General features: G+C 34.0%; 1 protein-coding gene across 1 annotated transcript in view; it reads left to right on the top strand.

Moving 5' to 3' along the window:
* The window catches only part of DGKB (diacylglycerol kinase beta), a 333490-nt gene that overhangs the window by 98645 nt on the left and 216460 nt on the right, over nucleotides 1-18385 (top strand). The window contains exons 11-14 of the mRNA XM_063411359.1: nucleotides 567-684; nucleotides 3483-3571; nucleotides 3652-3768; nucleotides 7883-7981. Of these exons, the coding sequence (XP_063267429.1) occupies nucleotides 567-684; nucleotides 3483-3571; nucleotides 3652-3768; nucleotides 7883-7981 (423 nt within the window). The remainder of the gene's footprint in view (nucleotides 1-566; nucleotides 685-3482; nucleotides 3572-3651; nucleotides 3769-7882; nucleotides 7982-18385) is intronic.

Below are 18385 nucleotides of genomic sequence, written 5' to 3' on the forward strand. Positions count from 1 at the left end.
TAAATCTCACCCTTAAATACATGGGTTTTGATAGATAATTGGCAGTATAGATGAACTTCATTTAAGGCTGTGAATAGTTATTGTGGTGTGGTTAGTTTTCCTGTTTCCCATATGTTGATATATGTAACTAATTCTGACAGTTGTTAAGAATATCTGTGTGGTTTTAGAACACTTTGTATAGTTTGTTTGGGGGAGTTTTACTTTCTGACCTGCAGCACCATTATTTTTAGGATTATTCTAGAAAAAAAATTATTTTACTACTAGTTGTAGTTTAGTATCAGTCTAGATACATTGCTATCATTGCGTTGCAGTGGTTAACAACAGCCTGGTGGCTTTTTCTGAGTTGTTTTCAAAACACATGAATGTCCATGAGCTTCTGAAGATTTTTTTTATTGTATCATTGCCTGTGTATTTAGAATGATAATGCTGTGATCTGGTGCAGTCTCTTAAATGAAGTAACAGCTTGTCTTTTATGTTCTTGAGTCAATCTCCAATTTTTATTGGCACTTACATATTCCACTGTTTATTTTATTAAGTCAAATCTGTTTCTCTTATGTCCTGTGCAGAATGTGAAAGATGATGGGCAGCATGTATGGAGATTGAAACACTTCAACAAGCCTGCCTACTGCAATCTTTGCTTGAACATGCTGATTGGAGTAGGCAAGCAAGGTCTCTGCTGTTCTTGTGAGTATAAGCATTTCATTGTCCGTTTGCTTACATGTCTGTTCCTAGAAATGTTGTTCTTGCTGCATAACAAAGAACTAGTAGCTTCCCCTTACGAAACCATTGCCTCCACAGTAGTATCTCCCCCTCCTCTTCTCTGCTTGAGTGCCCATGGTTCTTTTTGTAATTTTTTCAGAGTATTTGGCTTTAAAATGTGTTGTTTGAGGGAGTTTTCTGCTTTCGAAGGGTTATCACTGATAGCTCCCTTTAGAATCTATTGCTCTTTTTTTCTTTACGGCTATTACTGTTTTATTTTTTTGGAAAGTATCAGGTTTAAGTTTTAACTTTATACTTCTGTTACTCTTCTTTTGTTTTTATTAATACGTATACAATAGATAGCAACTTGACAAACATCTAAGCCCCATGTTTTTTGATTCAAATTTTGCACAGATTTGCTGTTTGGTTAATTGTGAAGGTGAAAATCCCAGTTTCCCAGAAATCAAGTTTCTGTAACAGTTCTAAAGTTTTGTGTAGTTACTTGTTTTGCAGTCATCTCAATCCACATGTTAACTGATTATAGATTTTAAGAAAAGAATGTAGAAAAGCTACTGCCTCTATTTTGACATTCATGAGGATATTAGATGCAGTTACTACCTTTCAATTCCTTAAACTGTATCTTTGTATTTCCTGATAATCTGTTAATCTGTGTTTGGCCACTTAACATATCTCTTGAGAAACCAAGACTTGCTGAAAGATACCTTGTCTCCATTTGAAAGTTTCCAGAAATGGATGATCCATATCTTTCTTTTGTGGTGTGTTCCAATGATTAATCTTTTTTTTTAAGACCTGTTTTGTGATTTGAATATGTCTTGTAGATGGTTCCAATGACTGATTCATGTTATGTTCTACTTCATTAGATTAATGAAATCTTTACTACACAACTGTATTCTTCTCATGATGATACCAAGTCACGTTTCATTTTTCTTTTTGGTAAAATAATTGGTTTCTTAATGTAACCGACTTTCGCTGTTTTTGGTATGAAATATAGCCCCTCACAGCTGATGAGGATCTTTCTGCTTGTACAGTTCTATTGATTTAATTTGAGATTAGTCTGAATGAGGGTTTTGAATTGACCATTTCTTCCCTGTAGGGGCCACAGACCTCTCTGAAATATAATTCAGATGAAAATCCTTGTATGCATTTTCGCATCATATAATTTCATTCATTATACTGTGAAACTGTGATTATACTGTGTAATATACTGTAAAAATACACTGTATTTTTCCTAAAAATACTGTGTATTTTTAGGAAAAATACATTTACTAAAATTCAAGCAGAAATTACTTGACTTGAGATTAATAAATGCTAATGACAGTAACTGGAATGTATACATAAAATACCAATTTGACTATTAGATCTTGAAATGTTACATTCTTTAATATTCTTTTTTGTCAGACTGATACTGTGAAGAAATAAGACCCATATATGTTGGAAAGAGAGTTCTATTGAGCAAATCCCTTGCAATGTTGATCACCTTCAGTAGTTATCAGAAATGGATAGACCAGTTACATAAACTGTCCCAAAAAGAACAGCCTTGCAAGATCTGTAATTTTTTTCTACTGCAGTGTGTCTTTTGAGAGGGATTTTATTATTGTGCTTGGCATTTATTTTGTGAGAACAATGGTCTCAGAATATCTGAAGAACATGTTCCTTTCAATTACTTCATGCAGCAAGAGGCATGAGTCTACTTGCAAAACTATTCCACTATTTCCTTATTTAGCTAAGCTTTTTCTCCAGTATATTTTCAAAGCATTGCTATAGATTTCATTATTTGCATTTTAGATTGTGTGGGAGGAAAAAAAAAAAAAGGGGGGGAACCACAGGGGTCCTCACCATCCCTCCGTGGTCCAATCAACAATGTTACTCCCTGCAGTTCGTCTGATTAATGGCTGCGCCTCCCACTGGGTTTGTGTAATAGGTGCAAGCAAGGTGTTTAGAAGTACTTTGTGCTTAATTGCTCTCGAGGTCAAAAGCCTGAGACGTATACCATGCAGGGAGAATTTCATTCTCAGTTTTTAATAGTTGGCTCTATTCAAGGCAGGTATTAGCTGTAGCATTATTTCCTCATCTTGGCACAGTTGTATCATTGAAGTCAGGAGAGCTTTGCATTGTAGCCTGCATTGTATGTTTTCCAAATGCAGCTGCCATGATCTTTACAGACCTGGTCAGCAATAGCAGTTACCTAAAACGTATTGGACGGCTTAGGGGAAAAAAACCCCAGCTTCTCAGGAGTTAGTATTTTGTAAAACATGAGTCAAAGTTATGGTTATTATATAGAATGCACAAAACCAATTCCTATTCAAAAACGGACTAATCAGCCATTTCTGATTTCTAAATCAATGGTAGGAACAACATAAATTCATTTTATTTTTGCACTTGCCAGCTGCTCTCGTGACTATAGTTCGTAAAATATATGTTTCTTCCTACTAGCAAATGACACAAACCATTTGGCAGTCATCAATTTGTCTTTAATGTATTTTTCATTTGGGAATTATTGTGAAAAAATTTAGTAAGGTTTGATTTAATTAAGCATTTCCTGTTATGCAATGATAGTGCATTCTTGGATTTCTCACTTGCATAATATTTCCTGTTCTAATTGGCCTTTTGTTTTCCATGGAAAAAACAGTCTAGTTTGAGTTTTCATTGACTGATTGGATTGATTATTTAGAGATGACATGCTGGTAATGTTATTTGTTTCATAGAAATGTAGTGAGAAACACCATTGCCTCAACATCTAATAACGTGTGTCTTTTTTTCAGTTTGCAAGTATACAGTCCATGAACGCTGTGTCTCCAGAGCTCCCGCATCTTGCATCAAAACATATGTGAAGTCTAAAAAGAATACTGATGTAAGTTGGGGGTAGCATTAACTTTGCCACGTGCATGTTAATTTAGTAACTCTATGTATATCCACATTTTTCTTTTGCAGGTAATGCACCATTTTTGGGTAGAAGGAAACTGTCCAACAAAATGTGATAAGTGTCACAAAACTATAAAGTGTTACCAAGGCTTGACTGGACTTCACTGTGTTTGGTGTCAGATTACAGTGAGTATACTATAGTAAAACCTTTCACACAGGTTTGAGAGATAAAAATCATTGAATGTCTTTCTATAGCCTCATAGTCTGGAATGTCTCATTCATTTTAGTCATCAGCAATGACTAGTGTGTGTCTAAGGAACGGGATATGCAGACTATCCTTAGGACTTCTTAATTGTGACAAGAAAATATGCTTATTTCATGTCATGAAATGCTTATTTCAGTATGCCATGAAGCAAATTGCTTCCTGACAGTATCCATATTAAAATAATGTGTGTGCCTGAAGAGCAGAATTCCCAATCTACACTACAGAAAGATTACGAAAGAGTTTTCAGTACCAGGAAAAATCAAGGTCACTGGGACACCAGGTCTAATTGATGATGTACTGACAAGCAAATGAATTTGAGGACATCTGGTAGGATACAGTGATTCCAAGTGTCTGGGAATAGTAGCACAGACAAGTTGATAATGTACTAATCTGTGCACCAAGTCAAATATATACAACTTTTGTGCACTCCTTATTCAGCAGGAACCAGTAACTGGAACTAATGACATTCAGGGAACACTGCCCTTATAGGTGAGATCTTCATGCTAGAAGGAGCAATGCCAGTATTTCTGTTTCTAGCCAGTGCAGGATTTAAATCTAAATGGGCAGAGATTTCAGCCTTCTTCACATGTATTTGCAGGTTTTGCTGATACCATTGTTATTATTGTTACGGAACAGCAGTTGTTTGTTCAATGCTTTAAATAATAATATGAGACTGAGGCATTAGGGAATGTTTGTTTTAAACATAGAAGTTTGGATGTTGTATGACATATTTTCTTAACACAAGAATACAAAATATGAAACATCATCAGGATGCTTTCAGTGATAAGCTGTTATGATTACTTAAAACCCAATATTTTAGAAGAAAGCAAATATGTAGTCCAGATTGCTGTCAAAATTTGGATAATTTATATAAAGAGTAAAACACCCAATCCAAACTGTTTTGCATGTAGATAATTAAACTTAGATGATGGCTATATGTGTTTAGCAAGAAAAATAAGGGCGTTCTGATGTAGATACAGAAGTGCTTATACCTGTGTAACATGTGTATATCATTCAAGAAATATATATTCTATAACATATATTGACTTCTAAAGTCAAAGGAAGTTGCAAATTCTGTCTTTCCTCAGTAGAGATTATTTCCCCTTTAGTTCATCTCCATTAGATCTGGACCAGATTTGAAGTTGTACATCAAGATTCAGAGGATTTTCATTAAGAACTGTTATTCACTGAAGAAGTACTGGAGAATTATTTATAATTTAAATCACTCTAAAGAAAAAACGCTAAATTCTTGTGAAAATACTGTGGGTGCTTGTGTGCTTACTTAAATGCCCAAATAGCCAATTAAAAATAGGTGTGTGTTTTTTGACAGCTGAAATTGAAAATGTTGGCACTAAGGTTTAGAGTTTTTTGGTTTATTTCTATTAGTAATTTGAAGAGTTTTTTTAAAGTAATTTTGTATTTTCAAATAAATTTAACATTTTATTTATTTTTATAAATTCAGATGTGAATTAGACACAAATGAAGAATGAATATTTTTATGAACTGCAAATTATATTTCAAACTCCTATTCACTTGCAACTCTCTGCATTTGGTATATTCTGTTGCAATAACTTCATTTTCTAATAGTAACACCTTTATTACAGAAAAAAACTGTTTTAAATTTCTAACACATGCAGGATTTTTGAGTGGATATTCTGAGGTTATATTAATATTATCGCATCCTCCATGTGTTTTTCAACTCCTTGTACTGCACATTTACAGCTTATAATCAAAGGGGATGCTCTTCATTACAGAACTAAATCTGAGCCTCTTTCACGCATTTTAAATGCATCTGTCCTTACAACTTAATGAAATCACTTCTGATGCCAAATCACTGACTCAAGTCCCAAAACTTAGAGGTGTTTCTCGCTGAGGAGGCTTGTTATACTGACTTCTTAGCCAAATCCATGATCCCTCTTCCATATGATTTGTAGTTCTCCACATGGTCATGTAAAATTTTTTCCCCTCATCCTCTCTCTAGCAAATACACTTTTTCCTGCTTTGCAGGTTTGTGAGAGAGGTCATATTCTACAAGAGATAGATTTAGGATAAGGGAATTGGGGGAAAATATATTTAAAACCTGCTAAAATACAGGTTTTTTGAGAGGCATGCATGTTATTTAATTTCTTTGTGTCAAAGTGTTATTTTCATTAAAGCTACATTTCTGCTACCTTCTCTGTTATTTGCTCTGTGCCAATTCTGTTGTCAGAGATCAGCAGAGACTAATAAGAAGATTAAGCTATATTTTCATAGATAAGTTTGCATGCCACTGAGTAGCAAAGCTGCTAATTATCACTGAATGTGTGAAGATACTTTTATTTGATGTAGCATGGCCTGGTGTGCATTAATTATGGTACAAGTAGCCTTACCACTGAGGCAGAGAATTAGCATGACAAATGATTTAGATTACAGGGCTACCAAAATACCCTCACAATAAGGCTTAAATACTCAGAGTAAATCGAAACTCTTTAGACTGTTATTTTCTGTTGCTAAGTAACTGCCTTAAAAGGTAACTTTGCACTATAAATGAATATGGACAAGGCTAATATTAGGTGCCATTCAGTTCAAAATTCAGAAATGTCATGTCAAAATTAACAGTACCAGATAATTTTATGAAGACCATATTTCCAGTAAAGTTTATATACATCAGCAATTGGTATAATTTTATTGTAATTTTGATAGAGTTCATATGAGCTGAACCATTTAAGGGAAAATGAGTCAGTCATTGAAGAATTGTGATTTACAGATGCAGTCATTGAACTACAGATTTTGTAACAGCTTTTGAACTGGTTGAACTAATGCTATATGCTATCTGTTATACTAGATGAATAACTTGTTAATAAGATTTTTACCTCACAACTCCTGATATTTATTAGCCTGATTATTTTTTCTATACTGTAAATATACATACCTTTTCAAAAATGTCCATCTCTTTGGGAAATGGATGCTATCTGAACAATTTAATGCACATTATTGAATCTATACAGAGATAAAAATGCAGAATAATTTGGGTTGGAAAAGACCTTTATGATCATCAAGACCAGAAAAAGAAACTTTCACAAAATTTTACAATATTAAGTTTATTTTATTGTGACTATCTCTAAATAGTCAGAATAGTCTAAATATCAATAGATATTGTGAACTATACCAATTAAATGTGAAAGCTTTGCATGATCCAAGAACACAAATGTGCCTTTGTACTACGTGGCTGAATATTTAGTCCTTTGAATTGAGTAAAATTATAAATTATGAACAAGAACTCCTGATTGTGAATGCAAAATATTTAATCATTTATCGTTACTTGTTACCGTTTTATGTTCCTGTTATATTCACATTTATCTATTCAGCTTCTGTACCAAAATGGAAGTCGTCCAATGCTCTTCCTGTCAGCAGACCTGAAGATATTCTTTTCATGTTTTCAGAGTAGAACTATTGTCATTGCTTTCAAGAAAACTAGATGAATTCTAAGCATAAATTAGAAAAAGGAGAGTAATTCCTGTTCTTCAGCAGTCACTGAAGCCTGAAAACTGATTCAATCAAGACCAAAATATACCCAATGAAGCTTAATGTAGGATATTCCTGTGTACTTCTCTTGTATTTGAAGCTGTAGTGGCTATCAGCTTCAGGAAGGAAGCAGAGTTACACCAATAGTGCCAAAAGCTGCCTTGAATTACTCACCAGTAGTAGAAGTACCTGGCTCAGTGCAGGAAGCTGTCTTCTGAAATGAAGCTTTTGGTCACTGGTAACAATATGCTGATGTTACTGTACTACTGTGCAATGTTCTTAATTTGTGTGCTGATCCACACATAAAATTTCCAAACTGAAAAATACTTTAATCCATCATTCTTCACTTCAATATAAATCTGTTAATTTTTTCCATCTTGGGGAGCTTTCCACTGCAGTGTGTTTTGTTTTCCTTCCAGCACTTCAGTAATAATTAGGTTAATGAAACTCACCCCATTCTAGGATGCCCATTTTCTTATGGTGTAATGGCAAAATGTGTAAGTTAAGTCTTCATTTTCTATCTTCATGTAGTTGCATAACAAGTGTGCTTCACATCTGAAACCTGAATGTGACTGTGGACCTTTGAAGGACCATATTTTACCACCTACATCAATCTGCCCAGTAGTATTGGTGAGTTGTCTGTATCTTAATTTCAGATGTAATCCTCCCTTATATGCAGCATTAAAATGCTGCTGGGACTGTCAGGTTCTTGCTAAATTCACAGGACTGTGTGAACCTTAAACAAAACATGAAGTCTTGGCTGATGGGTTTATGGGCATAAGTGTTTTACCCTCTGTGTATTGCATTTTCCTTCATGTGAGAATGAACTTTCTGTAGGGTATATTATAACTGAAGCTGACTCAGGTTTTATCACTTATTCAGACTGTACTTACCAGAAACCGTATAGGCAGAACCCTTGTACATTTTACATCTTTTATAGATCCAGCTTCCCAGAATAATGAAGTTATTCTTATGGGCAGTTTTTGCTTGGGATGCATATTGTATATCTGCAATGCTGAGGTCTCTGCTCTAAGCCGGAGGTTACCTAGAATGATGACACTGGTCTTGCAGTAAGCTATGCATCAACATTATGGTATATTTTATTCTGCAGTCGTGGACAGTAAATTTCTCTGTCCACAAAAACAATAACTCAATTCAATGAAAATAAAAATGCATGCTATGTGTAGGTTGTATAGAAAAGAGCTGACCATTTTATCATTAAAAAAAGAGCTTGAGAATTAACTTATGTATTCACATATTAAATTGGATATTTTATGCTGATGAAAGTCATAGCATCATCATATTTATAAGAGAACAGATGAGTGGTATGCTTTAAATATATTTCATATTAAGTGTAAGAAATACTTGAACTCAAGAAAGTGTAATTTATTGAGAGGAGGCAAAAAAGAAAATATGCATCCTAATCTTAAACCAGTTGCTGATCATTGGGAATAATATTCATGTCTATTGTAAATGACTTGTTTTCTAGTTAATCCTTTTGGCTGTTCGTTTATAAATCTTTTAAGGTACAGATATTAGACTTTGGCCTTCTATGTGTGTAAAGTGGGATTATTCTATTGCTCTCAGTGAAACAATCCAATGGAAACCTGCCTTTAATATTTATGAAATATTTTAAATATTCTTTAAGTCACAGAAGTGGCTTTGTAGTTTGTCTCTATGGTATTTTGATATTATCTGGACAAGTTCTGATTAATAGTTATATTATTTTAAGTTTGTTGGATGATTATATTCTGTATTACCTTATATAATTTTCAGGATTTGAGGTCATACTTTAAAAGTTTGCATCTGGAAATTATGATTCTGTTATTGGGCTATTGTTTTCAGTTTAATTTTATTTATCATTTTCCATTGATATAAACAGAATGACTCCTCAGCATGAAATTTTATCTTTAGTTATATCGGCATAACTACATTTTCTTCTCAGAGGAAGAGGAATAGAGGAATTAAGATTTTTATTGGAGTTCAGTTAAGTTGTTTAGAGGATATGTAGAACCACTCTAGAGTCAAATCACCCTTGAATAGGTTTGTTTTAGCTCCAAATTTTCAAGGCATAAGCAGAAGTAAATGTTTTCCTGTTTTGGAATCGTGTTACTAACAGTGCAACAACTAACAATGCAACAATGCAAGACATATGTTTCAGCACAATTTATATTGTTAGGAATGGAAAGTATGTTTTCCCGTGGTTTAATGGTGACTTCACAATTTTGTAGTGTATTTGTTCGTCTAGAAGTTTCTTCCAAAAATGCATTAAAATCTTGCGTTTCATTATGTTACAAATACTACCTCACTGACCTAGCTAATAGTAACTTCTTCTAAAAGTGACTGGTTATAGTGTACATATAATTTGTGTTAGTAATTTTTAATTAGTGCCTCCCATTTCCTGTTATGGGGATTCCCTTTGAGAAACATAATACTTCTGTTTGTCCGAGACCATTCTCAATAATGACAGCAAAACCAGTGAACATATTCTTGTGGAAACTGTCTAACCATGCACTAGGAAGTGTGTCTGTCAATAAAAATTACGTGTTCAGACACACAAATCTGACAGTGTAAGGGTCCTTCACCCAGGTCACACATTTAGCATCAGTGATCAGCTGAGTGTTAATGTTCTTGCAATGCTGTGTATATGCAGAAGGTAAATAAAAGCAGATAACCATAATGCTTGCTGTGCCAGGCATATCCTTGAATGTTTTAAGGTGTCAGAGAAAAAGATATTTTCTTCTCCCATAGAATATAGGGAAAATAGCAAGATGAAAAATCATGTATCTTTGATCTCCTACAAATGTTGGCCCTCCCTTCCCACCTGTAACTTTGTAAGCCCAGATTTCTTCCAGAAAACTGCAGTATTTGTCTCAAAACAAGAGACCTTTTCCTAAGTTTTCCTTCAAGAGTGCAGGGTAAATCCCTTCTCATCTATTCATTTTTGCAGAACTAGGGATATTCATATTTTTGCCTTTTTCATCCAGCATTTCTCATGTCTCATTTCTTCAGTGCTTGTGAAGTCCAGCCTCAACAATTTCTACACAGTTAAAGGACTTTTTCATGCATTGCATTTCACAGCACTGTGTATTACACCAGTGCTACCAAAATGGTCGCTCTGCTCGAGTGACTCTTGGAGGGAGAACCAAAATGTCTTGTCATGTGAAAGTTAGATGGCTGGTCCTCCCATTCCAAAACTGCACAAAATAGAACTTGTCAAATGTTAAATATGACATGTTAAATATGATTCATTGTCAGTTGAAAAAAAAACAATGGGGAAAATCTTGTAGTTGATACTGTGTACATCATAAAAACATTGCAGATTCAGTGTCTGATAAAGGTTTTTCATATCTCACTGCATCGATTTCAAAACTATTTAAAATGTTTTAGTAAAATGTAGTCTGTCAACTTAGTCCTCTTTAGTTTTCTGGTTACCCTATATAAGGCTTGTTGTATGGTGAAGTTTTTTGTTCAAGTTAAATGAGTTTTGTTATAAACTGTGTGCAGATCTCAAGTGATAGTCTTTTAATAGATGTCAGATACACTTTAATGTTACTCTCTTTTATTTCAGTAACATTTTAATTAATTCATACTGATTGAATAAATGTACATTGAGACTTGTTTCCTAATGAGGGCACATTTAGAGGAAAGGTTTTGCATCATTCTGATATCCTGTGGGTAATTATATTCTAATTATATGGTGGGGGGGAAAAAGTCTATAACTCAGTACTGATATTGTTCATTGGACCCAATTAATTACATGCACATAATGAAAGTTCATGATAAGGTTGACTGGCAGTGAGTTTAAAAATCTTTAACTCAATTGAATCCTAGCCTACCAGGAGTACAGAATTAGATCATAACCAGGTTTAAAACTGGGTATTGGAATGAGATGAGTGAGTGGTGAAGAAAAGAAGATTGGTCTCTGCTTATGAGACAGTTTCCCTCTCCCTGTCCCTTTGTAAGGCAGAAAGGGAAAAATGCTAGCATACATTTTGTCTTCATTTCATGCCTTCCTTTAGTTTGCCCCATTTACTGATAAACAATAGGATGTTCTAATTTTTATTTATGTCTGTAGAAAAGTAATTAGATTTTCAATTTCCCACCAAAGTAGATACAGCCCTGGGTAGGGACAAACCAACCAATAAAAGTTTACTATTTAATAAATAATAATATGTATTTATTTTATATTGCATGATGATTTTGATTCTCCTATTGTATACATGAGTTTTACAATGATTTTTTTCACTTAATTTCTAGCATTATTTTTAAAAATAATAATTCAAGCTGTTAATTGTGGAATAAAAATAAAATTAGGAAATAAATTGTAAAACATAAGGTACCTTGCTTACATTGTAAGCATTACTATACAGCAGTTACCACTGTCCCCATAGTAACCAGTTTATTTCAAAGGTGGAGGTTCTGGTATAGTTGGAAGGTAAGAAATAATAATAAAAAAACTAGTTACATTTCTTTTTGTTTTGATATCCAACTTCATTGTTTTGCATTCTGTGAAGAATGGGTTATCATGATAAAATTTTGAAACCATTTACATTTTGTTTCTTTTCTCTTATTAATAAATTTGACTTTTGTTTTGGGTAGTGAAGGTGTTGATGTAAATATGAAATATATATATACAGAGATAAATCAATATAGATATATATAATATGTAGAATTTTTATACATCATAGTGTACATCTGCTTATATGCACTGATATAAAATAACATCATAAGTTGAATTCACTTGACCTCTTATTTTAAAATCTAGATGGCTATATAGTTTGGAGGAGGGAACAGATACATCTGGTTCCTTTGGCACTTTATTGTACAAAACCATAAACATTAAAAAATCTTTTGTTTATGACTAGTTCTATATAGGCATGCAGAACAACATGCACAGCAGATGACAAATGTTTGAGATAGGAAATGTACCTTATTCAACTGAGCAATGATCTATAGCTACAGACTTTTGTGAAAATACAGCAAGCGTATTGACATTCTGGCAGAAAGTAATACAGAATTAAAGTTGAAAATATTGTTTAAGAATTTTCTTTCACTATCAGTGTTTAGACTAGATAGAATAGCTATTGGCTATGTTATAATTGCAACTTAGCTCAATAGATATTTTTTCTGTGTCTGGTAATGTTTTACTAATACTATTTTCATCTGAGGTATGTAGACATTATTCACATAGGAAGGCAGAGTTTTAGAGAGAGAGAAAGGGAATTAGCAGTGCCTCGTTGAAGAATGATCTTTCTTAATCCCCTTTCCAGTTGTTAATCCTAGAATGATTCTTCTGTTTTTATAATAGTAGAGATCCGTTTTAGCTCAGTTAAATCCAAGCTCAACATGGAGCACAGAAAGTCAGTGCAGTGTGTAAGCATTTTATGAGCAACTCAATCCTTTGAAGTGAGTACTAGCCTTATCCTGAGTTTCTGAACAAAGATACTATTAAAAAAAGTTATTTGAATATATATGCTTGGGGGGAGAGTTGAATTTAGATCTGGTTGTTGAATATTAAGTAATGACATAGCAACTGAAAGAGATTTAAAAAACAAAACAAACCACTTTTTTCCTTTTCAATTTTGTTTCATATTGCAGCCTCAGTTCTCTGAGAATCTAAATCAGACTTGAAATATAATGGTGTCCTTATCTACACTAAGAGCTTTTTCATTTCTTTGAAGTCAGAAGGAAATTAATAATTGCCCTGGAGGAAAATGTATCTTCCTAACTAATTAGCTGTTCGACAAACACAGTTCAATGTTAAAATAATAAGATGCTGATAAACTGAAATGGCAGCCATTCAATCATTTTAAGTTATATCTAGTTGCCTGCTCACAGCTCATCACTACTGTCTGTTTCTAAGTTTATTCCTTACATACTCTCCCACTTGAGTTCAATATGATTTTATTTTCAAAATTCTTTTCCAGCACTTTTGTCTGTCTTGGATAGTGTATATAATCAGCTGCTATAACCCAAGTTGGAGTTGCAAATCCAGTTGAAAGTCTTGGACCATATATTCATGCATATATTGAGTAAGGCAAATTGTCTACAGAAAACGGAATGAACCAAGGCCAGCATGCCAAATGAGAAACACTTGATTGTGATTTGGTGTATAATTAGTTACCTTTTTATTTAGACAAACTAAAAAATGAGCACAAAGTATATTCATGAAGTTACATAGTGACTTTATAGTTTATACTTTATATAATCACGTAGTGATTCCTTATTCAAAAGAAGGAACAATCAGCTGGCAGTTTCACAAGTTCTTCTTAAATGCATTTTCTGCATTCCAGCCTTGTCTTGTTGCGTGTATTTTGGCTGCCACTATTATGGGTGACAAAATGCTTCTTTCTCAATGGCATAATGTGATTCTTCCTCTTTTCTTTTTTCCTTAGCTGCAAATGCTTTTTTCAAGACAGCTCTCAAATTAATTAGAAGCCTTAACTTTCCTTTAGAGTATGAGCATGTGCAGCTCACTGGATGGTGTTTTTGCTGAGAACTGGTTAATAATCTTGTCCACAGGATGACTTTTAGCTTCTGCCTAGGGATTTAGAGCTGGGTATTGTGCTACAGAACTAGGAGCTATCAAGACAGCATGATGTGGTGTTCTAATATAGGTTCTTTTGATTAGCATGTACACAGAGCTGGAAATGTGGAGAATTTATAAAATAAATTTTTAAAATATTTTAGGTAATCTGAATCACAGTTACTTGGATGGGATATTTAATAGATACTACAGATAGATTGCCTGCCATGGTTTTGGCATAGTTGTGATGTGGCGCTGCTTTTTTTTTTTTTTTTTTTTTTTTTTTTCTTTTTTCTTCAGGATTTTTGAATCTTTAATTCTCTTTGGTTATTGTATAATTGTGGACAGAAAGTTCATGGAATAAGAGTTTTGTAAGCAAGATCTTGAATGCAATATGTGTTTACAAAATTACGGTCTAGTAGTACCTAATACTATTAATAATCTATTATTATTAAGTTTTTAAAGATTCCCATGTCATTAAACAAAATAGGTCTAAGGAATCATGGAACAACCTTAAAGTCACTTTTCAAGTGAGGCTTTTCAAGTACCTTAAAAAGAACCCCAAAGCATCAGTTTGGTATTCAAGTCACGTATTTAAATTTCCATGGCCTTCATCTTGCAAACATTTGAGGATACCTTTACGTGGTGTTCCATGCATTCTGTCTGATCTTCTATGAAGTTTTGGAGTTCTAGAACAAGATTTTTTAAAATAACTTTTATTTTATGCATAATCACATAAAAATGTACTTCTCTTGTTATGCAACCCTGTGCCCAAATAGGGTATATGTTTCATCCAAAAATATATAATAAAAGAAATAATTATCATACAGAAGTAATCTCAAGTTTTAAGCTTTCACCTGGCAAAACTGTAAAAGTATTAAGCATTTATTAATGACCTTTCGATCCTATAAATTGCATAAGTAAATTGTTGTTTCATGTTACGAAATACATAGATTTAAATAATCTTGTGTAGGAAATAATCCAGTAAAAACATATTTGCAGTTATTGATTAAAAAGCAAGGTGAGAAAAAGCAGTTGTTGCTGTATTTGCCCTGGATTCTGTGTCAGCACTTAAATTTTAGAGAGGCAGCTCTTTAGTAAGCCTTTAGTAAGTATTCCTCTCTTTTCACCCTAATGGCTATGATAAAGAGTATGGTATTTCTAAATGTTAGGGTTTTGTGTAGAAAAGGATTCTACCTCTATATAAGAAAAGAATATAAGCAGATTTTGAGGATTATTGATGTATAGCTTGTTAATTGTAGCAGAAGAAGGATTCTTAAACAAGAGTCCTTGATTTAGATGAGATTCAAAGACTTGGAAGATAAAATCAAAATAGCTCTCTAGGTATCAAGTATCTCTTTTTGCTATTCAAAAGAATGAAATCCTCAGGTTTTATAATATTGTCAGCTGGTGTTAAAAAGATCCCACACATACTTTCCAGAGTGTAAATTATGCAACAGGGCAGCCAAAACATTGGGAAAGTCCGTTTGTGCAAAAGTGTAGCCGAGTAACCTTGTATGTTGTACAGTATGATTGCTGCAAGGTAATGTTCCTTGTGAACACTCTGTCCATGCCCTTTGCCATCCCAGCTGTTTGGTGCTGCAGCCTAACATTCTCTTTTTCCAACAGACGCTTCCCACTTTAGGAGGTTTGCTCCCTGAGGTGCGTAGCGGGAGGCATCTATGAATGCTCAAGTACTAACAGTTCATGATGTTGTACGTTCTTTCTGCTCTGAAGTGCATTTTGGGGCTGATGCAAAAATCTGGACGTGCTATTCCAGATTATTATTTGGAAAGTCCTGTCTTGCTTGTCAATTGTTTTCTGATTTGGAATATGGAATAGATGCAGTTGAGTAGTTCTCACCTGGTAGTGTTCTCTCTGGAGCAGTCCTGAATGGTAGAAGCTCCAGCTAATGAATATTGACTTCCAAGTGGAAATTCAAGGAGGAAAATAAGACATGAGAAGTGCAAAAAGGGGTGGAAAAATTTTTATTGTGGTAAGTACTATTTTGGAAGCTATGTGCGTGCACTGGCACATACCAAAAGAACAAAAACCTTCATTCTTTGAGCCATCAAAATGTACAATAGCATCCGAATTGCTGTATTGAGTATCTCTGTCAACCTCATGCATGTTCACTAAACAAAATGGTTCACAGATCCATTGATCATTTTGTATGCTTTATTTAGCAAGATAATAAAAGTAGCTCAGCTGTTATAGAAATATTTCTTAAATTGAAACATAAATTTTTGCGTTTTATAAAACCATTTTTTTAATGCATGTCAAATTTTTCTTAGTATTATTAGAATTTTTAGGCTGTTATCCATTCTTCATCTGTTCTGATCTACTTTAAAAATGAAATTGTTGATTTCTTGACAGTCTCTGATTTCTTAGAAATGTTTTAGTTCCTACAACAAAGATACTCTAGGTCAGGCACAACTGGTATTTCATATATAAAAGAAAGGATCTGCACAAGAATATTAAAAAAATAATGAATGGTAAATCTTTTTGTGTTCCATTAACAGATTTATCCATTAGAATTATGATACAATTCATCACATCATGTCATACAAGCTAAGTCAAATCCTCACCAGTGTGACACATACCTAAAAGTTATAGGATATAAAATTCTAGGAAATCCAGAATCTCTTGTCAGCTTCTTCAGAAATGTTTTAGAGAGCACTATTGATAGACATGGGGACATGTATTGTAGTATCATACTCATATAAAATGGGTGATATAAAATACTTTATTTGTACTCTCTTCAAAAATCATCAGTGCTGAAAGCAGAGTTTCGATGTTAATGAGGTCAGGTATCCATCTTTGATCATATTATTAACACTCTAGACAATTCTGTATCATGAATATTCTTTTTCCTTTATGTTACCTGAGATATGACCTTATCTTATATTGTCTTTGTGAATCAAGCAATGGTTTTGCCTATGGGATGGGAAATACAAACTGGACAAGGAATGGTAATGTGGCAGTCATAGGACTAAGGACAAGGGAGGGTATTTACTGCTATTTGTATCATGCTGCTATTTGTATCATCCCCATATCCCAAACTTTGCTCTGGGCAATTGTTACTGCATTTTACTCGAGTCATTATTAACAACGGGTTTGGGCATGAGTCTCAGCAGTGTATAAATACTTTTCCTCTAAATAGTAGCATGATACATGCAAGAAGATTTTTAGTGCCGCACTACAAGTAGGCCTCTTTTGGACATTTTTTTAACCTCTCTAAATGCGCAAACTCAGTGTGCTGAGTCTGTTACTTTCTGCTAAATTTTTCTTTGAATTATCACAAATGTGTCCTTTAGATTGAGATTTTCCTAGACCTTTTAAAAACTTGCTCTTCATCTCTGATTCTTGCTAGAAATTACAATTTTTACTAGTTTTTGCTGTGCTTTGCTGACATCTGATTTGATTTTTGAAGGTGTTGCATTATTCATGAGCCAGATTTGGCCACGGTGTAAGATTCTGTTTAATAAGATATACCTTCTTTTTATAAAAGGTATTGACTTTTAAGAGTAATTATTCACAATATGGTTTAAAACCTCAAAGCAATTTAAATTTGTAATGGCTATGAAGGTTCCTTCATATGGAAGTATCTTACTTGCTGTCCTTGGGACTAACCAATCCATTGTGCAAAATGTTTTGTGGTAGTTCAAAAATTTTATTCTCTTTGGGAGCCTCATCCTGGTTCTGCTTTCAGAAAAAATCATCAAATAAGTAATTGCAGAGCTGGTGATTTGTTAGGCAGTGATACCTACAGTGTTTTTGTTTCTGAGGTTCAGGATGAAGTGAATAGCTCTAATTGCTTCTACTGTTTTCTCTTTAATGATATTGCAGTCTAGTCTTGGACCTGTCTTGCAGCTAAGTTACTCAAAGTATCCAGGAGCTCTTTTAATTAACCTCTTAGGAATCTCACTGCATACAGACAGTTGTGTAAACTGCCCTGTTGTGGTTTTGTTTGGAGGTTTTTTGTTTGATTTTTTTTTCCAGTGGCATAAGTTTGTCCATCCTTTTATATGAAGTGTGGTCAGATTGTCACAGTGCCCCCAAGCACTTGGCTACCTAAAGCAGCCTAGGATGACCTGGACCACTCTGCATCAGATCTAGACTGAGACTCTGTCAGTCTCAGTTAAAGAAACTGAAGATGTTATAAAAACAGTCAGGGTCCATATTTGTGTTAGAAGCACTGTATTAAGCTGGGAGTTATTCCCTTGCTAGCAGAATCAGTGCTTCTTTCCAGTAAAAACTGCTCCTGAAAGAGTTTCATGGATTAATTGCTGATGTGGTCCCTAAGGCTTTATCAGAGGTAGCACAAAGATGGGTTTGGCCTGGTATGGAATGTAAATGGTAACATTTAATGAATTTGTTACTGAATGCAGTTGCAGGGGGTGCAGCAATGTCCTTCATGCTCTTTTTCTAGTGCAGCAGCTTTGTGCCAGCCCATTCCCTTGACTAGTTTAAAACCTCCTTGCACTTGCGAAGTGAGGAAAGCA

Source organism: Prinia subflava, chromosome 1 (assembly GCF_021018805.1).
Source record: "Prinia subflava isolate CZ2003 ecotype Zambia chromosome 1, Cam_Psub_1.2, whole genome shotgun sequence".
Lineage (NCBI taxonomy): Eukaryota > Metazoa > Chordata > Aves > Passeriformes > Cisticolidae > Prinia > Prinia subflava.